A 24,585-nucleotide genomic window follows, 5' to 3' on the forward strand; every position below is an offset into this window, starting at 1 on the left:
AATGTTTACCTCAAATATAGATTTCGATAAGAATTCAAACAAAATCCACTTTTTGCCGAATGTGGTTGGAAAGTGATCATCTGTTAAGTCCTAGAGTCATAGAAAAGTACAGCACAGAAACAGGCCCTTTGGCTCATTTAATCCGTGCTGATCCATTTAAACTGCCTGGTCCCATTGACCTGCAATGGGTCCATAGCCCTCCATACCCATACCATCCGCGTATCTATCCAAACTTCTCTTAAATGTTGAAATCGAGCTCCAATGCACCATTTGTTCTGGCAGCTTGTTCCACACTCTCACAGCCCTCTGAGTGAAAAAGTTTCCCCTCAAGTTCCCACTAAACTTTTCACCTTTCACCCTTAACCCATGACCTCTAGTTGTAGTCCCACCCAACCTCAGTGCAAAAAGATTGCTTGGGTTTACCCTACCTATACCCCATAATTTTGTATACCTATATCAAATCTCCTCTCATTCTTCTAGGTTCCAAGGAATAACGTCCTAACCTATTCAATCTTTCCATCAGTTGACCATATTATCATCCAGATTGTTGATATAGATGACAAATAACAATAAAGCCAGCACCAATCCCTGCGCACCCCACTAGTCACGGCCTCCAGTCAGAGAGGGAACCAGCTCCTACCACCCTGGCTTCTCCCACAAAACCATGTCTAATCCAATTTACCACCTCATCTTGAATGCCGAGCGACTGTACCTTCTTGACCAACTTCCCATGTGGGACCTTGACAAACACCTTGCTGAAGTCCATGTAGACAACATCCACTGCCTTGCCTTCACCAACTTTCCTGGTAACTTCCGCGATTAGCTCTGTGAGATTGGTTAGACACGACCTACCATGAATGAAGCTATGCTGACTATCCTTCATCAGTCCATGTCTCTCCAAATACACATATATCCAGTCCCTTAGAAATACCATTCCGATCTTCCAGAGGACCAATTTTGTCCCATGCAACCCTTAGGATTCTCCTTTACCTTGTCTGTTAAGGCAACCTCATGGTTTCATTTAGCCCTCCTATTTTCATTCTGAAGTGTTCTCTTACATTTCTTGTCTTCCATAAGCACCTCATTTGATCCTATCTGCCTGCCTATACCTGCAATGCACCTCCTTTTTTTTCTTAACCATGGCTTCAATATCTCTTGAAAACCAAGGTTCCCTACACCTGTTGTCTTTACCTTCTATTATTAGAGGCACATGCAAACTTTTTACACTCAAAATTTCACTTTTGCAGGACTCCAGTTACCAGGTACACCTCTGCCAGAAAACAGCCTGTCCTACTCCACACTTGCCAGATCGTTTCTGATGCCATCAACATTTGCCTTTCTCCAATTTAGAATCTCAACCTGAGGACAAGACCCATCCTTCTCCATAATTATCTTGAAACTAATGGCATTGTGATCACTAGATGTAAACCATTCACCTACACAATCTTCTGTCACCTGCCCTGTTTCATTCCCTAGCAGCAGATCAAGTATCACATATTCTCTGGTTATGACTTCTATGTACTGATGAAGGAAACTTTCCTGAACACATTTGACAAACTCTATCCCATCTAGTCCTTTTACAGTATAGGAGACCCATCAATATGTGAAAAGTCAAAATCACTGACTGTAACAACCTTATATTTCTTGCAATGATCTGCAATCTATCTACAAATCTGTTCCTCTAAATCTCCTGGACTGTTGGATGGTCTGTAATATAGCCCCATTAACGTGGTCATACATTTCTGATTACTCAGTTCCACCCGTAATGCCTCACTAGACGAGTTTTCCAGTCTGTCCTGACTAATCACTGCCATAACGTTTTCCTTGACTAGTAATGTCACCCCTCCTCCTTTAATTCCTCCTGCTCTAAAACAACAGAAACCTAGAATGTTAAGCTGCCAGTCCTGCCCCTCCTGCAGCCCAGTCTCACTAATGGCTAAATATCATAATTCCAGGTGTTGATCCATGCCCTGGGCTCACCTGCCTTTCCTATGATATTTCCTGCATTGAAATGTATGCAGCTCAGGACATTAGTTGCACTGTGATCAACCTTTTGATTCCTGACTTTGTCTGAGGTCTTAAAAAAAACCTGTCTCCACAACCTGTCCACTGGCATTCTGTGATTTTAGGAAAATTATTTTACAGCATAGTTTGAAAGAAAAATAGTAATTTAAGGAAAATTAGTTTCTACAGCTAGACAATAATGAAATATAATTTCATGGCAGTTCTGGGTTTGAACTGCTTGATGTCCTATTTTTATTATTGTCGCACCTCTTTAACCTGCATGTTTATTCATTTAAGGGTCTCCATACAGAGATAAAGTCACAATAGCAATCCTGCAGCTCCAGGAGGAAGGAAAACTGCACATGATGAAGGAAAAATGGTGGCGTGGCAATGGCTGCCCAGAAGAGGATAACAAGGAAGCAAGCGCTCTTGGAGTTGAAAACATAGGAGGAATATTTATTGTGCTTGCTGCAGGGCTAGTGCTCTCGGTCTTTGTAGCTATCGGTGAATTTATATACAAATCCAGAAGAAACAGTGACGTTGAACAGGTACATTGGTGTTTATGTTATGTGTCAATATGAAGCATGCAGTTAAAACATTTGCCACATTAAGCAAATAAATATCAAATAATGATACCACTCATAAGAGAGGGATACAGGCGAAGCTCTGTTAGAACGAATGAGGCGAACACCAGAAAGGAATGAAAATGGAAAATAACCTACAGTCCACTCTTCAGGCTAAATACACTCTCATTCACTGTTTGGTGCAAAAGGGCAAGGATTTCAATGAAAGATGAGGTAAATACATGTACATCAATTTTTGAAAATGACTTATTTATGATCTGTGGATACATTGGAAAATCATGTATAAGATTTTTTAAATTTTACACGAAGTAGTTCATTTTTCCAAATACACTGATGTTTAAAGAGTAAACAGTAAACAGCTAGTCTGCTGTAAAACTTTCATTAAAAAAGCAATCTGATTTCAATAAATTCATTTCATAGGGAACAGTAGAAAAAGAAAACAGATTTTTCCTTCACATTTTTCAGATTGCTAAATGATTTGCAGTTCTCTTAATATTAACCTGTAACAGTTTTTTGTTACAATTCCACTCATGCTAGCAAATAGCCCATCTGTCAGTAGCAATCACTGACAATCGAATAGGAAGGCAGCAATTGTTAATGCAAAGGAAAATGGAACAATAGTCTTGAGAGTTTCTGCTTTGAATTTGTTATCACTATGATTTTGCTTTCATATACTCTGATAGAAGACAAGATCACCTTATACTCGTACTGCCTCGTTTGTTTTCTTTGTCCCATCTTATTCTGTGTGAAATGTTCACGGACATTAAAATAGGTTTAAAAGTACTCAAATAACCAGCTCAAACACTGGCCATTTTTGTATTACTAAGCGTTTATGTTTGAATGTCTTGCAGTATTGTGTTGGTCTGTCTGTACTGAGTTGTAAAATTGTAACATATTTCCATGTATTCAAACAACTTGTTCTCTCAAATGATTAAGTGGAGGATATATTGGCCTCATTACTAACCTGAGAAATAATGAAGAGAGTGCTATATACAAACTGCTTCAGCAATTCAAAGCGTGCATTTTAACTGTGAAACAAACTTATCCATTTTAATATTAATTATAAATCATATCTCCAAGAGTTAACAAAGCTTTGTGTTCCCCTGATTTGATAGCACTGCTGCCAATTCTTTTTTTTATATAGTGAATGTTCTCAAAAGGTACCTCCAGATGTCAGCAACTGATGGTTAACAGATAAGCACAGTTGCAGCCAAGAACCCAGACTATAAATAGGGGTAATCTAATAGAACAAATTTCTGTCAAGCAAGAGCCAAGAATACTCAATGAATTTTAATTTCCAAACACATCCCAGTCATGACCGTCATGACTCTTTAGCACATCTCTTCCCGTATACCAGTCTAGAGAATATTAAAAGTCTTTACCGTTATGCACTGAATCTTATACAAGTACTGTACTTAGTGTCAGGCTACTGATGGACAACGTAATTCCTGCTGATGACTGAATACTTCATCACATTGAATGGTACAAGCACGTAATGAACTATAAGTGGAAGGCTACAACATCCAGAACACTGCGTGTCTTGGGAGAATCACTACTGGAAATGTATCTGTCGACCTTGTCTTCCAAAGGCAAGGAGAGAGAAATTTTTCTTTGGTCATCTGCACTAAACAAGTGTTATCATGTGGCCTGCAAGCTGAAATTCCCTCCCATTACTGAGTGATGTTGCCTTCAAAGGAATTGTTCATCATCCTAATATCAGCAGGCACTAATAAAACAGGAACAGCCTCAGCAATACCATGAGTGCAAAAAAAAAGGCCGAATGCAGGGTGTTCTGCCGCAAGTGACTCAGCACCTGCCTTCCTAAAGCCTTTCCACTATCATTAAAGCATGACTCAGGAGTGTAATAGGTCACTCTCCACTGACATAAATAGGTTCAATTGAACACTATTCAAGAAAAACTAACATAATTCAGGAAGAAGCAGTCCACCTGACTGGCCCATCCACTTCCCTAAGCTTTTATTTCCTGTAACAACATACAGTTTCTATGACCTATAGTAACAGTTTTCTTCAACAGGATCTCACAGACACATGACCCCACACTTGCCAGTTAGTAGATGCATGGGAACATTAAAACACACTTTCCATCTAAATCACACACCTCCCTGACTTGCCTGTGAATTGCTATTTGTTCAATGCTACTAGGTCAGAATCCTGAAGCTCTTCTCCTTAGCTGTCGTTTATTTAATGTTTTATTAATATTTGAGTAATCTTGTGTGTGTCTGTGCATATACATGTATGTTGTTTGATTAAGCATTCTTGTTCATTCAGTGGTAACTTCAAAACATTAAACTAATTCAAGGGAAGACACGGGAGCCCAAAATACGGGTCTAACTTTGTATTTACTTTAAGTGAGGCACACACATCATGTGGTAGCATGATGATGTAGGCTATTCATGTATTTGTACATATAACCCGTAATGAATTATTTAAATGAACAAGAATGTTTAATCAAACAATATACGTACAAGATTACTGAAGTACAAAATGCACAATGTTAGCAGCACTGAACTACTTGCTCTTCATGGAGTGCACTTGCTTACCACCACCTTCTAAAGGACAGTCAGGGAAGAGCTTAATTCCATTAAAAACATTATGATTACCTCTTCAATAGAATTGTCACTTACATTCATATAATAATTTTCAAGTTGGAAATGCTCCAACTACAACTAATTAATATGTAGCTTGATAATAGAGATGTCTCTTTTTCTCAAAATGTAATGTTTGCACTGCAGATCTTCGTTTCGCAAAATATTTTCTCAATTGCCCGTTAACCCCAAAAGTTTTCAATACCATTTCCACATTCTCTCAGCTTCATCTAAATTTTGAAATAACTCAATATAAACTGTTGTATATTTGCATTGCGAGATATTTACGATTAGCTTCAAATGGTGCATGCTAATTGTTTGAAATGTATGTCTGTGAGGCTGCTGCATGATTCATTAACACCAATCAAATGTGCTCATTCATCTTACCTCAACCTTGGGTTAATATCACTCATTATTTATTTTCACTTTTTAATTTTATATACAGCACATGATTTATTTGCAATTTCATGTGATTAAAGTTATTTCTGCGCTTTTTTATTGCATGCAAGACCTTTTGTTCCTTTTATGGATCACAGTGTAAGCAACCTCATCCATCCTACTCCACCTCTGGGACCACCCTTTCCACTGAGTTAGAGTGTGGCAAACTAATCCGGGAGGAGAGGGGAATGCGACAACAGTCCTCCATCCACACTGTGTAGATAAAGCAGTGAAAGGTTTGTGCATAATGTATTACTTGGAGTCATTAAGAAGCTTTTGTGTATGTTGTTTTTTAGAAAGGTTCTTTTACACTTGGCTTACAATGCATTTTCACTTGGTAGATCAGAGTTAATATTGATAAACAGAATGCCTTACCGTCCAAATCAAATTTTCTCAGGTAGTCTGCTCCAGCTGCTCTGTCCATATGGTCACCATCATCACTTCACCAATTTTATTTCCAGCAGGTGGTTAATTTATTTCCAGACAATCATAAAACTCAGAACAATTATCTGAATGGCAGCAGTGGGTTCAGGGTGATTTTCTGGGTCTTTATGAGGAAGGATATATTTGGAAATTTAAAAATACCTGTAGAACTCAAAGATCAGTGTGTGAACCTGTTTTTCAAAATGAGGTGCATTGTCAAAAACTTGTAATGCTGCACAGATTTCTATGCTTTTACTATCATTGTGTGTAAAATAAATATTTTGAAGATCTGATGTTGCAAGAATTGAACCAGGTGTGTGTTAAGATCCTTCACAGGGCACTTATTCTAATATTGATACACATAGATTTAAATAAGTTGGTTGAAGTGAGATAATTCCATATTAAGGGTGTATTTAATTTTCTAAACATGTAACTGTGTGTATTTTAATATAATTACTAGTATTTGACATAGTTCATACAAACTCTTATTAGTTTTAACTGTGGCAATAGGTCCATCATTCCCATACTGCTCCTGGTTCTTCTAGAGCTGTTTCAATCCTTTATTTTCTTCATCTACATTAAAATGTATTAAGCAAGACATTTCTTACATGTAGTGTGACAAAAAATGTTTCTCTGAAACTAATTGGTGTATATGTTATGCAGTTTTGAACATTTTCCTGTGTGTATGAATCCATGTTGAGATATCATCTGCACGTCTGAAGCCCTTGAACGCGTCATGGTGCAGCGATTCTCCGGCTAGCTCCCTGATGCTGTAGCTAGTGCAGATAGAGTCTCAATATATTTTCACATGCCCGAGTTGGATCCACTGCACAGCACGATTTAAATGTGCCATCTTAGGCACAGAAAAGGTGATCTGTAATGTCGCAACAGTCCTCTAAATGCAAACATGTTTCACATTCAGGAAATGCTGGCTACAAAAAGCATCCTTTCCTTATTTGCTTCCCCAGATCTTCTACTAAACTTATCACTTTCTCTGCTTGCTTGCTTTATTTTAATTATCTTCCATCTCATTGTCCCGTTGAACCTTCTTTGTAACTTTTCAGTGTATTCTTTCTGGGTATTCTTTGCAAATGCATCTTGTGCTCAAATAGCATTTCTTTGCTTTTGTTTCCAACAGCCTTTAAATCCCAGAAACCCACACTCCCTATCTCCTTGTGCTCCCTTTTCTTTTTCTTTCCTTTCTTTCAATTAGGAATTTTACCAATTTGAGTATACTTTCCCTTCTGTGCTAGTAAATGGAGAACATGTTTGTTCTTTATTAGTTTATTAGCTTACAATTCAAGTGTTTTCGGAAGCTTTATAAAGAATATATTACACGGGGTCACAAGCAAAATTGTTGTATTGATCATAAAAAAGAATACATTTTATTACTGCTGATATAAAACAGATTTATATAACTTGTTTATACTAATTGCTGTATTTAAATTTTCTTTAAAAATACAAGAAAGAAATTTCGGTTATAGCAACAGTTTATCCTATGATCCCATTTATCCTATATTTTTAACCACATCTTTCTCAGGGCAAAATTATTTGAGTGTAGAGAAGAATTATCACATTTACAATGCCACACCTTGCCCTTTGCACTTTGTTCTGCTGATCCATTAAGCAGAATAAAATAGTTCACTTGTCTCTGCTGCAGTAATCCATTCACGTAGGTCATCAAACTAAAAATGCTGAAGCCGTAGGTGTTAGAGGCACATATTGGAATTTCAAAGGACATCATAAGTGCTAGTAACACCAGTGCTCAACAATAGTGGTCAGCACCTCAGAACCAGCAAGTTTCCATGATTTGGTGAGGAATGTGACGGCACATGCTAAAACCAGACTACCAGGGACCACAGTGTCAGTATTAGATAAGCCTGGATATCTGGTCAGATACTTGTTACCATTGTAATAGGCAAATGAAGGCCAATTAAATTAGCTTATAGAATAAAATTCATTCTAGAAATTGCATTATGCCAGTGTTGGGTAGTGCAGATTGGACACAGTTCTATTCTGTAGGACTGGAATGGAAAGATTCCAGTTCACAGAGAAAGGAATTTCAATAATGGAAAGCTTTAGAAAACACTGCACAATCAACTGCCAAATGACAAAAAGCTCAAAGTAGACATCCAGAAAAAAAGTCTTTCATGTACTGTAGTGCCTTTCATGACTTCAGATCACTTCAAGACATTTCACCAACAATTAAGTATCCCAATTGTAGTAAAAGCAGTTGAGAGAGGAAAGGGAAGAGATGTTCTGACATGATCATCTGTGCAGTAGGATTGACGATTTTCCATGGCTACTAGATGTATTCAGATGAGATCAAATAGAAAGAACCTGAGTTAGGTTTGCTACAAAGATAAAATATTTTTCTTATATGTTCCAACAAGATCATCTAGTTAAAGTACATGAGACTTAAATAGTTTCCAAACAATTTCAGACAACAACCAAATAGCTTTGTCCACAGACAATAAAGGCAAAGTACGTGTTTCATGGATATGTAGGAGCTTGAGGTCGGGGTTGCTGGGCAGTGCCACTGGAAGGGTTGAAAGGTTCTATTCTGCACTGTATCTCTAAATAAATGAACTTCAAACCATAGAAGCTGCTCAATAAGATAAAGGAACTACAAGCGCTTAATAGAATGAGCTTTGATAAGGAACTTGATTGTTAGCTCATTCACTTAATGAATGCTTTTGGATGTCAAGGAAATAGTAAGTAAACAAAGATATATATGAAATAATTACCAGTGGGGCAATAGGTGGAAATATAATAGAATATTAATGTTATTTGAGAACTCAGTCCTAATTATCCTTCATCAGAAAACATGGCACAATCCCTGCATTTTATCAGAGAAATTCTCTTCTTTTGAGGTTTTAATTATCAAGCTTTGGCAATGAGGCAATGGTGCTAATTTGTCAAAGCAAGTTACATGAACCTCTGTTATTCAGACTCAAAAAGATGGAAGTAACATTTGATGGGATAAGATTTGAAGACCAAGTAGAATTATTAATTCTCTGCCACCTGCAACTTCTCTAACCCCCACTTGCACTTAAACCCAGGGATTTGCTTCCAGATATAAAGCTACGAATAGGTAATCGTCCCCCTTTAATGCTTATTTCAGTTTCCCAAGGATATATTTGTCTATTTATATTGGCCTCTTATGCTTGGTCCACACAATTGGTTTATCTTCTCATTTTTTAAAATTTTCATTAGCTTTCTGCAATATGACTATTGTTCTGAAAAAAATATTGTAGTATGGGTTTGTAAAATAAGATGAATATAAAAACTCATATTTCAATACGATCTTTTTTCCACAATGATCTGTGCCTTTGGTCTCAACATGTTGCAAAATGCTTTATGGTCAACTATTACATTTGATGTTCAAGCATTATTGTACTATAGAAAACGTGGAAGCATATTTATACACTGTGGTGTTCCATTGGTAGTGGTAAGCTAATGACGAGAAAAACTTTTGTAATTACATTGGTTAAGGTATTTGACGAAACAAACCTGCTCTTTTTTGAAGTATTACTACGGTTACTTTTGCATTCATTTGAAAGGGTAGGTTTGGGCCTGACTTTCACACCTCATCTTGTCTATGTTACCTCCATCTGTGCAGCAGTCCTTTCATACTGCATTAAGGTTCCAGTGTCAACTTTGAGTCAGAGTCTGGAGCTGGGATTGAACCCAGCCTTTAATTCACAGGCAAGTGTTCTAGCACTGAGCCAAGAGAATAGCAGCACCACACTTTCTAAAATTATCACTTTTCCTTTGTTTATTTATATTTCTGATGTTATATTTTTGTGTTGTTTGACAGCCTACCTCATACAAACCAGATCTTGCCTAAGAATAATGAAAAAGAGATTGGCCGTATAATGATTTAGTGCAATATTCTGTAAAAACATGTTCTGAAAAATTCCGTCTGGCTAGTCTGATCTGGGGTCATTGATAGTACAGATCAATTGATACAGAGAACATTGCTTCATACAACTTGTAAAACAAGATTATTAAGATGATAGAAAATTATTGTTGCCTTCTTAAACCAATAATTAGAGTTCTCTTGAATACATCAGGATTTCTATATTGAATAACACTGAAATATAGAGAAATCTAAGTAGATCATATAATAATTATAATAGGTTTTTGACTACCGAATGGTAAAGACTTTCTTAACTGATTTGGTATGGTAGCATGGCATGGTAGTGTAATGGTTAGCGCAATGCTTTACAGCACAGGCGACCTGGGTTCAATTCCCGCCACTGCCTGTAAGGAGTGTGCGTTCTCTCCATGACCATGGGTGTTTCCTCCAGGTGCTTCAGTTTCCTCCCGTGTCTAAAGGTGTACTGGTTGGTGGGTTAATTAATTGGTCATTGTAAATTGGTCTGTGATTAGGCTAGGGTTAAATTAGGGAATTGCTGGACCACACGGCTTGAAGGGCCGGAAAGGCCGTTTCCACGTTATATCTCAATAAATAAATAAATAGTTTTAAAGTGCCCAGCTTGCACTTTCCCAGCAACAGATAATTATTAGTTGCCTTCGCTTGCAATCTGAGGCCTTTGATTTAATGAAATACATATCCAGATTCACTAGAGTTATCCCAGGAACCATTAGGTTAGGAAATCTCACTATAATAATGTACATGGGGTGATTGATAAGTTCGTGGCCTAGGGTAGAAGGAGTCAATTTTAGAAAACCTAGCACATTTATTTTTCCTACATTTACATACTTAGTCCAGCGGTCGTGGAGCATATGGATCTCTTCCTTGTAGAAGTTGACCGTCTTGGACCTCCAAAAGTGGTCCACGGCGGTGATTGATAAGTTTGTGGCCTAAGGTAGAAGCAGATGAGTTATTAACTTCAAACTTTCTGCATTTTCACTCAAAGAGTTGAGCTGCACGTACATGTAACGAGAGCTGTATAACTCATCTCCTTCTGCCTTAGGCCACAAACTTATCAATCACCCCTGCTGTGGACCACCTGGAGGTCCAAGACGATCTCGTTACATGAACGTGCAGTTCAACTCTTAGAGTGATAATGTATAAAGTTTGAAGTTAATAACGTCTCCTTCTACCTTAGGCCACAAACTTACCAACCACTCCTGCTGTGGACCACTTCTACAAAGAAGGGATCCGTATGCTCCACGACCGCTGGACTAAATGTGTACATGTAGGAGGGGACTATGTTGAAAAATAAATGTGCTAGGTTTTCTAAAATTGATTCCTTCTACCTTAGGCTACGAAATTATCAATCACCCCTCGTAAACAAACAATGCCAGTGAAATCGGTGTTCCTATATCTAATTGTTGTTCAAACATAAACAGGGTAAAATCATTCAATAGGTTTCTAAACCTATAAAGCCTGAAATTCTAGTTTTACATTTAATTTTTGTAGATGTGCGGTTATATTTGGAACCTCTAAAAGGCATATTTAAGATCTGTGATCTATTAAGACAGAAATTAATAGTTTTTGAGTGTTGAGGGAATCAGGTTAGCTACGTTTAACTGGATCATCAGAAAAATGTACTACTATTTTAAAAGTCATGTGTATACTATAGAACAAAATGTTATCATCTCACCCTAAAGTACTAAACCAGAGTATTAGTGTTTTTACTTCAGAAAATAATGTGACTAAATATTTAGCATTTGCCTCAAAGAATCAAGTATCACTAACAGAGCCAGACATGTCACTGTAAATTCATTACACTGAATTAATAAATAATAAAATATTTTCCATTTAAATACACAAGCCCCAAATTTGTACAAAACTGGAATTTTTGATAGTTGCCAATTAACAGTATTATTTTTTTTCATAGAGAAGTTTAATAAAAAGGGTAGAAATATATTGATTGAACTGAGATTTGGTAGTGTCACACCTTGATTACATGGATAAAGATAGGCAACTGTGTGGAAACAGTTCCTACGTACCACTTACCTGAAGTCAGGTTTCCATTTTATTTAATGCTTGATTCCAGAAGCAAATGCATCCTTGAGATTTTGTAAGTCTAGCTAATAAAATTATTTCTTTTTAAGTAGGTGTACATGGTGCCATAGGCAATCTCAGATTTTCATCATTTTTCATTCTTCCTTGAGAAATCCTTTAAAAATTAGTAAAGCTAAGATTCCAAAACTTCCTCTTATTCTTTTAACATGTTCACCACAGAAAAAAGCTCAAATTGTCGTAATGCCAATTTGGTAGTTCAATTCATCAATCGAACAAGATCCTCATCAGTTTTTAACTAAACAATTTGAAGTTAACTATTACCAATTATTTCACTTGCAAACTACAATTGTAAACACCATCTTCTCCACAGTAAATATATTTCTACAAATGTTATTTCTTTAAAGTTAATAAACTTTGATTACTTTTTGTACTTTCTTAAACATCTAACAATGGAAACAATATTTGATCTTGTATGAAACTTCGTATGATTTTTGTTTTCTCCACCACTCAGCTTCAAAAAAAATCCATCATCTGACATGCATAAATACACAGTCAAAACTCTTATATGTCCCAAATGTGCAACTTTTTACTTTACCTCCTTATCCGAAATTATATTAAGCACTTAATTATTAATCAATGCCAAAATGTCAAGTTCATAATGATGACAATGCTAATAAATACTCTATATGCTCCTTAATTTACTTTGAACTTTGTACTTTGAACCAATGATTTTGCAAAAAAAAACTTTGAATAAGAAGTATTGACATTAATGCTTATTCATGCCTTACAAGGGAAACATTTTTGTGACTCTTTAAGTTCGCAGGTTGAGGACTCAAGTCGCATGCCAGAGACTTGAGGCCAAAAACTCTCGGCTAACAGTTCAGTACAATACATAAGAAATAGTCAAAGTTTGCAAGCAGAACAATTGCTACACCTGCCCATGCCCCTCCTCCTTCAATACCATTCAGGGTCCCAAACATTCCATCCAGGGGAGGTGACACTTCACCTGTGAGTCTGTTGGGGTCATCTATTGTATCCAATGCTCTGGTGTGGGTTCCTGTACATTGGTGAGACCTGACATAGTTTGGGAGACAGCTTCGCCGAGTACCTTTGCTCAGTCCATCACAAAAATCAGGATTTCCAGGTGGCCACCCATTTCAATTCTACTTCCCATTCCCATTCTGACATGTCAGTCTATGGCTTTCTCTACTGCCACGATAAGGCCACATTCAGGTTGGAGGAGCAACACCTGATATTCCATCTGGGTAGCCTCCAACTAGATGGCATGTACATCTTCTTGAACTTCCGGTAATTGCTTCCTGCCTCTCATTCACTATTCCCCATGCTTGTTTCCCTCTCAGACCCTCTCTTCTTTCCTGCCTGTCACCTCCCTCTGGTGCTCCTTCCCTTCCTTTTCTTCTATGGTCTTCTGTCCTCTCCTATCAGATTCCCCTTTCTCCAGACCTTTTTTATACTTCATTGTCGCCAAACAATTGATACTGGAACGTACAATCATCACAGTGATATTTGATTCTGTGCTTCCCGCTCCTTGGAGTACAAATCGATAGTAAATATTAAAAATTGAAATTATAAATCATAAATAGAAAATAGAAAATAGTAAGTAAGGTAGTGCAAAAAAAACCGAGAGGCAGGTCCGGATATTTGGAGGGTACGGCCCAGATCCAGGTCAGGATCCGTTCAGCAGTCTTATCACAGTTGGAAAGAAGCTGTTCCCAAATCTGGCCGTATGAGTCTTCAAGCTCCTGAGCCTTCTCCCGGAGGGAAGAGGGATAAAAAGTGTGTTGGCTGGGTGGGTCGTGTCCTTGATTATCCTGGCAGCACTGCTCCGACAACGTGCGGTGTAAAGTGAGTCCAAGGACAGAAGATTGGTTTGTGTGATGTGCTGGGCTGTGTTCACGATCTTCTGCAGCTTCTTCCAGTCTTGGACAGGACAACTTCCATACCAGGTTGTGATGCTCCCTAGAAGAATGCTTTCTACGGTGCACCTATAAAAATTAGTGAGGGTTTTAGGGGACAGGCCAAATTTCTTTAGTTTTCTCAGGAAGTAAAGGCGCTGGTGGGCCTTCTTGGCAGTGAACTCTGCTTGGTTGGACCAAGTCAGGTCATTTGTGATATTGACCCTGAGGCATTTAAAGCTTTTGACCTGTTCCACTTGCACACCACTGATGTAAATTGGGTCATGCAGTCCGCTATTCCTTCTGAAGTCAACAACCAATTCCTTTGTCTTGCTGACGTTGAGGGCTAGGTTATTGTCTTTGCACCATGTCACCAGGTTCTTAATTTCCTCTCTGTACTCAAACTCATCACTACCCGAGATACGGCCTACAATTGTTGTGTCATCAGCAAACTTATATATTCAGTTTGATGGAAACTTGGCTACACAATCATGGGTGTACAGTGAATACAGCAGGGGGCTAAGTACGCAGCCTTGTGGGGCACCGGTGCTCAGAGTGATTGTAGAAGAGAACTTGTCCCCTATTTTTACAGCCTGGGTCCTGTCTGTGAGGAAGTTGAAGATCCAGCTGCAGATCTGAGTGCAGGTTCCAGAGCTTAGGAATCAGTTTATTTGGAATGATTGTATTAAAGGCAGAGCTGTAGCTGATGAAAAGGATCCTTACATATGCGTCTTTATTCTCCAGGTATTCTAAGGAGGAATGTAGGGCCAGAGAGATGGCATCTGCCGTTGACCTGTTGCTCCGGTAGGTGAATTGCAGAGCGTCAAGGTTGACTGGTAGACTGTGGTTGACGTGTCCATAACCAATCTCTCGAAGCACTTCATAACAATTGATGTCAGAACCACAGGTCAATAGTCATTCAGGCATACCACCTTGCTCTTCTTCAGCACTGGGATTATCATTGCCTTTTTAAAACATGGGGGGATCTTAGACTGAAGCAAGGAGCAGTTGAAGATGTCAGCAAACACTCCAGCTAGCTCGCTTGCACAGGCCCAGAGAACCTGTCCCGGGACGCCATCTGGGCCCGTTGCCTTCTTTGGATTTATCTTCAGGAAGGCCCTTCTAACGTCCTCCTCGGTGACGATGAATCTCGATGCCACCAGATCCGGTTCATCCGGAGGGAGCGGGATGCTCCTCTTCTGTTCAAATCTTGAGTAGAATACGTTAAGTTCATCAGGAAGAGAAGCACCACAGTTATTGATATTCCCAGCCTTATCTCTTTCGCCAATCAACCTCAGCTCTTTACTTCAACCCCTCCCCTTCTCCCGGTTTCACCTATCACCTGCCTCCTTGAACTTCTTCCTCCCCTCCCCCCACCTTCTTATTCTGACTTTTTCCCCCTTCTTTTCCAGTTCTGATGAAGGGTCTTATCCTGAAACATCGACTGTTTATTCCCATCCATAGATGCTGCCTGATCTGCTGAGCTCCTCCAGAACATTGTGTGTAGTGCTCTAGGTTTCCAGCATCTGCAGTACCTCCTTGTGTCTATGTTCAATGTTTGGAGATGCCTTCTCTCAGATGATGCCTTCATCCAGCAGCCAATTAGCACTCCTGTGGAAGAAGAATGAGGCAACTACCACTCGTGTCCTGGATGACATTCATTGCTCAGTCAAACAAAGCCAAGCTAATTATTTGGTCACAATTACATTGTCATTTTTGAGAGCATCCTGTGCATCAATTGACAGCTGACTTTCCAAGCAGCTAGATTTCAAAGTATCTTGTTCTCTTTAAAGTCCTTTGGGATTTTCTACGGTAATGAATGGCAATATTAAAAGAATCAGGTGGGGGGGGGAAGGATTGGGGTATGGAATTAGACATGATGCTGCTGAATGGCAGAGAAAGGTTGTGGAGATGTACTCCTGCTTTTACTTCTTAAGTTACAATTCAGTATCCTCGGGAGCAGTCTTTCGTCTGTGGAAAGATTCTCCAACCAATTCCGCAACAAATCCTAGAATTTTTTTTTAACTTTTATTTATGTCCTGTTACAGCCCAGTAACAGGTTCTTCTGGCCAAATAGGTCCACACCACCCAATTTCACCCAAGTGACAAATTAACCTACTAACCCATAATTATTTGCAATGTGGGAGGAAACCGGAGCACCCAGAGGAAACCCACAAGGGAGAACATGCAAACTCCTTACAGACAGCAACGGGAATTAAATTCAGGTTGCTGGCACTGTAATAGCCTAATGCTAACCACTTCTCTACCGTGCTGTCCACTAAGCCTACGGCACTTACCACTCCCAGACAGTGTCCCATTCAGGTACTAACCAGGCCCAAGCCTGCTTAGCTTCTAAGATCAGCCGTGATTGGACATTTTAAGGCTGGTATGGCTGTAGACAATTCCTGACATCGTTGCTCTAGGTTTCTCTATGCGAATGGGGTTCAGCTTTCAGCCGTCTCACTGAGCGCCATTGCACAGAGAAGTGAAAATGAAACAAGGAAGACCATTTTGCTGTACTTCCCAACATGAACCACAAATGGTCAAATGAACCAACTTTAGTGTATTGGTGGAATTTGCAGATTCACGTCACTGTTCCAGGAGAAGATGCAAAATGAATATGAAAGTAAAAGGTAAAATTATGAGTCAAATTGTTTCAGGATTCTGCCACAGAAATGCTGATACTCCTAGGATACTTATTTCTGTATCAACACACAACCTAGATATACATGCCAAGCTCAGCCAGCCATTGCCTGGTAGCTGAGCAGGACCTTACCAAGATTATACGGAACATACACTAGAAAGTACCAATAGTAGGAAGCTATAGTTTAAATGGGTATTGTAGGAAAGAAATTGAGGAATAAGGTGTTACCGTCAATTAGATAGAACAAATAATATTAATCATTTTCAGTTATGTTCCCGTGATTTTATTATTTTATTTTTAATCATTAATTTTCAAATGTTTTTCAGGGCTTTCTGTATGTCCGAGATAATTAAGAGCATTGAATACTATGACGGACAGCAAAGATTGGGCAGAACTTTTCTGGCTGTCATACATTTGGGGGTGGGGCTTGTTCGAGCCCAGCCATGTCACCGGATAACCCCATCAGTATTTCTGGGCCAAGTCAATCCAGTGACATTCTAAATCTAATGAAGAGACCTTTTGGAGAAAATGGGGAATAGGCCATGGGCCTGAATCAGGAAAATACATGTCTAAATTAAACAGTGTGCTGAACATTTCATCTAAAAATACTGCACATATGCAGACCTCCTCTTTGCATAATTATCTAATTGCGACATAATCAATGCTTTGTTTATTCAGATATCTGCCAAACACAATTCTGTAGTCCAAGGCCAAAACACTTGCCTCCAGTACAAAACTACCTGGAATGAGATTTGAATACATAATCAGCCTTGGAATATTCCCTCTGAATCAAGGATCATTCCAATATTCTATCTTTAATTATAACTAGAAGATATTGGTCGATGTTGTGTGACTCTAGTCACTAGAAGTCATGATCAGGGGTTTCTCTGCTGTTCGAGGATGAGGAATGAGAATGTGCACCACAGTGCCAACATGGGTAGGAAAATGCACCTACACACTGTGACAGCTTTAGATACTCAGCTTCCAATACAGTAGTGGCTATGAATGATTGTGTTAGAATAAAGTGACAAGAAGTTTTAGGCAGACATTAGACTTACTTTACAAAGCTCTGCAAAATCACATGTTCCTACTTTTATTTCCTAGTGCTTTACATTCAGCACCGTGATCGAAGAGCTCTGCATCTCACTTCGCTGCCACAAAAAGGTGAACAAAAGTTCCAGAACCAGGAGAAAATATGGACTGTCAAGCATCCTCATGTGTCATCAAAGACGAATTGTGCGAAAAGAGACAATAACATGAAGTTGAAACCTGCAAAGAGTCCTTGAAACCATCTACAATTACGCTGTTACCTCATGGAAAATTTGCCAGATTATTGGACCCCCCTGACAAAAGATAATGTTGGAATTAAAGAACTCTTTGAACTGATTGTTTTTTTCTAAGTCATTGTATGATGGTGAAAAGTTTTGTGATCAATTGTTTCTTCATCCACTTGCAGAATTGGGTGGTTTAACTGGTTACCTTTGTACTTAACTGATGTAGAGGGTCAGTGCAGCTGAAACAGTCTCTCGCGGTATCTTTGTAGCACGAGAATCTTCTAAAGAATAGTCATTTTCTCTTGGTGCTTATTGTTCAACTGAACACATTTATTAAAGTCTAAGTGGTGAAACAGCTTAAAAGATCCAATTCTTCTTCTCCATAATCTTTGCTATGCTGTAACAGCTGCAGCAAATAGTTGATTAAAGAAAAACAGGGCTTTATTTGAGTTGAATTTAGAAAAATTCCTGCTGAATTCACCACTTAGTCTATCATTTGGCTAGATCCTCATACTCAATCTCCTCTTCTGTTCCCCCGAAGCAGAATATTTTGCTTCTGCAATGCACATAACCTCATGTATGATACTTTTGGAAGCCCTGCATTGTGATAAATAGGTCCATTAGTTTATTGGATTTTATTTCATTGTGGGCACTTGTAGACAGTGAATAAGTTATCTACAGACTAAATAATCTTCTCTGCTTCATTAAATCATTTTAAGTTAAAAAAATTCAGAAGGGCCAGGACTGATCATTTACAAGTTTTCGCAGTTCTTCTATTTAAGACTTGATTTTATCTGTTTTTATGTTTCTTGAATAAAACATTGAAAGCTTTTCGAAAATGTGGCTGCATCATCTCAATATATCTTAGAACTTAATGAATGTGCACAAGATCAGAGATTTCTACAGCACCAAAGGAAGGTATTTAAGATTCAAGGTTGTTTAATGTCATTTCCAGTACATAAATGTAAAGGAGATCAAAATAACTATTACTCCAGATCTGATGCAGCACAAAAAATAACACAATAAATATAAACACATCAGCTAGCTTATACGCCAACTTCAACAAAGAAGGGATCTGTACGCTCCATGACCGCTGGACTAAGTGTGTAAATGTAGGAGGGGAGTATGTTGAAAAATAAATGTGCTAGGTTTTCTAAAATTGACTCCTTCTACCTTAGGCCACGAACTTGTCAATCACCCCTCGTATACAGAGATTGATTGTATGTACATAACGTGATACTAGGTGACTGACAGGAAATGATAAAGTAGTGGTTGTGGAGGAGGGTGTGGAGTAATGGATGGAGGTGTTGATCAACTTTACTGCTTGGGGAAAGTAACTGTTTTCAAGTCTGGTGATCCGGGCATGGATCCTGTTAGCCTCCTCTCTGATGGGAATGGGACAAACTGTCCATGAGCTGGGTGGGTGGGATGCTTCATAATATTACTGGCCTTTTTCCAGCACCTTTCTGTGTATATGTCCTCGATGGTGGGTAAACTGGTGCTGGTGATGCATTGGGCAGTTTCAACTACCCAGTGTAGAGCCCTTCGATCTGCTGTAGTGATGCAGCACATTAAGATGCTGTGCATCTGCATAAGTAGGTGAGTATTGATGGGCATAGTCCAGCTCCCTCCAGCCTCCTCAGAAAGAAGAGGCATTGGTGAGCTTTCCTGATTGCATAGGCTGTGTTCTGAGACCATGAGAGGATGTGCAGTCCCAGAGTTTGAAACTGTTCACAGTTTATTGAACAGTTAATCCAGAGAATAAATATGAACATGAAACGTACTCTGAATGAGATCAGTTTTCTGCATGACTTCCTTCACTGAGGCTGAACTGAATTTGAAAAGGTTTGTTTCCCTGGGAATGCAGGAAAATATTTGTTTACGGAACTCGAGTAGCTAATGACCAGAGTTGGCGAATCAAATTGCTTTTAAGTTTGTACCCTATTTGCAAGTAGTGAGTCAGAGTATTTCAGCTGTGGTTTCCAGATAGAATAATGCCACTCATTCTATTACTCAGCCAGTAAATCAGTCAGGAGATGACATAGGGGGAATGAGAGCTATTCCTTAGGGACAAGTGCAAACCAGCCACAGATTTGTTAAACTTGTCCACTTTTCAGTGAAATTTAAAGACAGGCTTGCATATATTAAAATTCCTAGATTTCGCTCAAATCAGCTAGACCTATTGCTCACAGATTCATAGTAATCTGAGGCATTTAACTTACACAATGCAGTTTCTTGCCTCCTGGTTTATGTTCCTGAAATAAACTCACAATTCAGGATTGCAGTTCAACTCCTATTTAACCCATAAGCAATATAATTGTCAATGATTCCAAATCCTTTGACATTTTTTGCAGGACTATTTTAACATAAAAGATAGTTCAAGTGCTGTCATTCCTGAAGCCACTGAATAAGCTAAGGTACATGTTTTACGTTAGCTTGGTAGCCTGCATAGGTAGCCTTGGTAATTAAAAACAGTGCAATATAAGCAAAAATCCAGTTGCATGAGGACACAGCCATGTGCCCTGTTATGTTTTCAGTATCAAGTTTGTAGATGTAGGACTCTCAAAGCCATCAACAATTTTCACCCCCCTCCGCCCCACACACACACACATACACACAAAATACTGGAGGAATTCAGCAGGTCAGGCAACATCTATGGAGGGGAATAAACAGTTGACTTTTCAGGTTGAGGATCTCACCCTGAAACGTCAACAGTTTAATCCCCTCCACAGATGCTGCCAAACCTGCTGAGTTCCTGCAGCTTTGTGTGTGCGTGTGTTGCTCTGAATTTCCAGCATCTGCAGAATCTCTTGTTTCATAATAACTTGCCACCTTTGAATTTAGATATATTGGATTGCAAGGAAATTGAGATGCATGTCAGCCTCAGAGTATAACTGCTCTCGAACTGAGCTCAAAGCTCTGGAATGTATGTGTGGCTGCATGTATAACACCAGGCTCCAAAGGAAGGCAGACTGTATATACCAAAACTTGGGATCGCCAGTGCATATGCAGACTGAGGTCCTTTAATATCTGCCGGACGATGCTGAGGATGTTCTACGAGTCTGTGGTGGCCAGTGCGATCATGTTTGCTGTTGTGTGCTGGGGCAGCAGGCTGAGGGTAGCAGACACCAACAGAATCAACAAACTCATTCGTAAGGCCAGTGATGTTGTGGGGATGGAACTGGACTCTCTGATGGTGGTGTCTGAAAAGAGGATGCTGTCCAAGTTGCATGCCATCTTGGACAATGTCTCCCATCCACTACATAATGTACTGGTTGGGCACAGGAGTACATTCAGCCAGAGACTCATTCCACCGAGATGCAACACAGAGCGTCATAGGAAGTCATTCCTGCCTGTGGCCATCAAACTTTACAACTCCTCCCTTGGAGGGTCAGAAGCCCTGAGCCAATAGGCTGGTCCTGGACTTAATTCCTAGCATAATTTACATATTACTATTTAACTATTTATGGTTTTATTACTATTTATTATTTATGGTGCAATTGTAACGAAAACCAATTTCCTCCGGGATCAATAAAGTATGACTACTATACTATGAGAAACATTACAGTGATCTCTAGGTACTAATTCTGTTACTAGAATAATGGTTTTATTTATTTTGGTGTTTTCAAACTATATTAAAAGATCAACAAAATTCCTATTTTCATTTCAGCGATTTCAGATACTGTCTGTTCAAGAACAGAGAAGAAATCTGACCTTAACAAGAGAAATTTCAACATCTAAACTAAGGATTAGAGAAAGCATTGTTTGAAAATACACACATATTTCACAAGCAGAAAAGTTTAACCTATCCATCTTTGGTTCTGACTTTCAATACCTCATCACAATTATTTACTCTAAGACGCATCTGGGTTGATTTTGGTTTTGGTTCTACCTGTTGAAAGCAAATTGAACGCAGTGTATACCTAATTACTCAGAATCCATTACTAAGTTTTAGTCATTTGAGCTCAATCAATTTGTGATATCAACTACCAACAATTTAAGCATGTTTGACTTTTAAAATCATTCAAAGATCAAGTTTGATTGTTAAATGGTTCTTCAAGTAACTGATGGCAGGTGCTTGTTTCTAAACAGATTGTGAGAGAGGTTGTAAAGACCAGTCTCTGAACTCACTAACTGGAAATTAGTGGGTTCCCCTGTCTATTCATCCTTCTCACCTTTCCCTCCCTCCCACTTTCTGCTTTCCACAGGGATCGCTCCCTACGCAACTCCCTTGTTCATTGGTTCCTCTCATCTTTCCCTCCCTTCCACTTTCTGCTCTCCACACGGATCACTCCCTACGTGACTCTCTTGTCAATTCGTTCCTTCCCACTGATCTCCCTCCTGGCCACTTACCCTTGCAAGTGGAACAAGTGTGACACCTGCCTCTACACCTCCTCCCTCACTACCATTCAGGTCCCCAAACAGTCCCTCCAGGTGAGGCAACACTTCACCTGTGAGTCTGTTGGGGTCCTCTACTATGTCCAGTGCACCCGGTGCGGCCTCTTGCATATCGGTGAGACCCGACGTAGATTGGAAAACCACTTCACCGAGCACCAATTCTCTGTCCATCAGAAGAACCAGGATCTTCTGATGGAAGAGACCACCCATTTTAATTCCACTTCTCATTCTCATTCCAATATGTCAATCCAGGGCCTCCTCTACTGTTGTGATGAGGCCACTCTCAGGTTGGAGGAACAACACCTTATATTCCATCTGTGTAGCCTCCAACCTGATGGCGTGAACATCGATTTCTTGAACTTCTGGTAATGGCCCTCCCTGCCTTCACCATTCACCATTCTCATTTCCCTCTTTCACCTTATCTCCTTGCCTGCCCATCGCCTCCCTCTGGTGTTCCTCCCCCTTCCATGGCCTTCTGTCCTCTCCTATTAGATTTCCCCTTCTCCAGCCCTGTATCTCTTTTACCAATCTACTTCCCAGTTCTTTACTTCATCCTTCCCCCTCTCCTGGTTTCACCTACCACCTACCACCTTGTACATCTTATCCCACCCTCTCCCCACCTTCTTACTGCCCTCTCCTCTTCCTTTCCAGTCCTGATGAAGGGTCTGGGCCCGAAACATCGACTGTTTACTCTTTTCCATGGATGCTGCCTGTCCTGCTGTCTTGCTGAGCTCCTCCAGCATTTTGTGTGTGTTGCTTGGATTTCCAGCACCTGCAGATCTTCCCTTGTTTTTCAGTAACTGCTGAGATCTACCTGTATCAGGAGGGGTGGTGGATTGGGTTTTGTGTTCCCATATGCCTGCTTTCTCCACGACCCCATCTCTCAAGGTGGTAACAGCCATGAGTCTGGAAAGCCACAGTGATTTGCACCTTTGCATTTTGAACATGTACAGTACAGGCCCTTCGGCCCATAGTATTGTGTTGGCCTTTTAACCTACTCTAAGATAAATCTTACTCTTCCCTCTGTTGTGTGAAATCAGGTTTGCTGGCTCAGTGAATGGTGACAGAGGCACTCACTACCAGTAAGTAAGTTACAGGACAAGGCTGAAACTAAGCATTCAGCAAACCCTTCATATTACGCCCAGTTACAAGTACTTATCTACAGTGTGCACTCAGGCCCTCTCTCACTACAGCACACTTCCACGGTTCCTGTGGCACCAGTCATGACCCAGTCCATCGGCAAGCCCCCAAAGCAAGTGACAGAGAGCGTTCAGCGCCAGATTTATACTTCACCAGGGCCGTGATATTATCAGCTGGCAGAAGGGCTGCAATGCTCCTTAACTGAGCAAATCCCTAGCTAGCATGGGGGAGGAGGCAGCTTTTGTTAAACAAATAAGATTGACACTTACTGCAAGACTCTATCTCTCAAAATATGCAATATCGTGACATTCGACCCATAGGATAGTATAACCCCGCAGACATCCCACTATGCTACCTATAAAACGTTACACTATGATACCCAGTATTATCAGCCCACCATTTGCTGCCTAGTATACTACAATAGGCCTCCCAACACCCCAAAAGGCTACCAGCTTTCCCCCAGGGAAATTTATGGAGCTGGACCCCTCTTTTCTTATCTTATTTACTGACGTCTGGGTATGATCAGTCAGTTCACAGACTCTTTGGGGGTGTAGGTGCAGCACTCCTGACCAATCGCAGCATCTTTCTCCGCGAGCATGTCGTCCAAGGAGGCAAGATTTTGCAAGAGCCACCATCTGAGTAGCCACCATCTCAACTAACACTCTGGTCAGTGCATCCTCGATCACTGCAGCCAACTCAATGGCCATGCATATCAGTTCCTGGGACAGCCTGGCTGTACCATACAGGGGGAAGGCTATCATCCAGAACCTTCCCGCGTCTGTGATGCACCTCTTACTGCGCCGACCCTCAAGGGCAGGGGACTCATCCAGACAATTAAGGTGGTGCATGTAAGGTGCCATGTACCCCGGATAGCAGCAGCCATACCTTCCCGTGGGGAGCTGCTGGTAGGCCTGGGAGCCACATATCCAGTACGTACCATTTAGCGTCTAGGAGATGCTCACCTTCACAGCACCATTTGACGTTGACACAGTCGTCCCAAAATGCTGCTCCTGCTCACTCCCATTGACCAATTGGGACCTGCGTTCATCATACAGCCTGCACTAACACTCCTTCCCCTTCCCTGCTGGCAGAGCAATTATTCACACAGTCAGGACCTCAGGATTAGATAAGTTATAAGTAGGGAAGTACCTGCCCTTAAAAGACTTACTCCACTCGGTACCTTTCTTAATTCACTTGCAGTTGGCTTCATTGTTGGA

The 24,585-nt window shown here is 40.0% G+C and overlaps 1 protein-coding gene across 1 annotated transcript in view; it reads left to right on the top strand.

Moving 5' to 3' along the window:
- LOC140199091 (glutamate receptor ionotropic, kainate 1-like) overlaps positions 1–18,651 on the top strand; it is a 369,321-nt gene extending 350,670 nt beyond the window's left edge. The window contains exons 15-16 of the mRNA XM_072260588.1: positions 2,302–2,552; positions 17,661–18,651. Of these exons, the coding sequence (XP_072116689.1) occupies positions 2,302–2,552; positions 17,661–17,816 (407 nt within the window). The 3' untranslated portion in view covers positions 17,817–18,651. The remainder of the gene's footprint in view (positions 1–2,301; positions 2,553–17,660) is intronic.
- Positions 18,652–24,585: the final 5,934 nt, after the last annotated feature.

This window comes from Mobula birostris, chromosome 6, assembly GCF_030028105.1.
Source record: "Mobula birostris isolate sMobBir1 chromosome 6, sMobBir1.hap1, whole genome shotgun sequence".
Lineage (NCBI taxonomy): Eukaryota > Metazoa > Chordata > Chondrichthyes > Myliobatiformes > Myliobatidae > Mobula > Mobula birostris.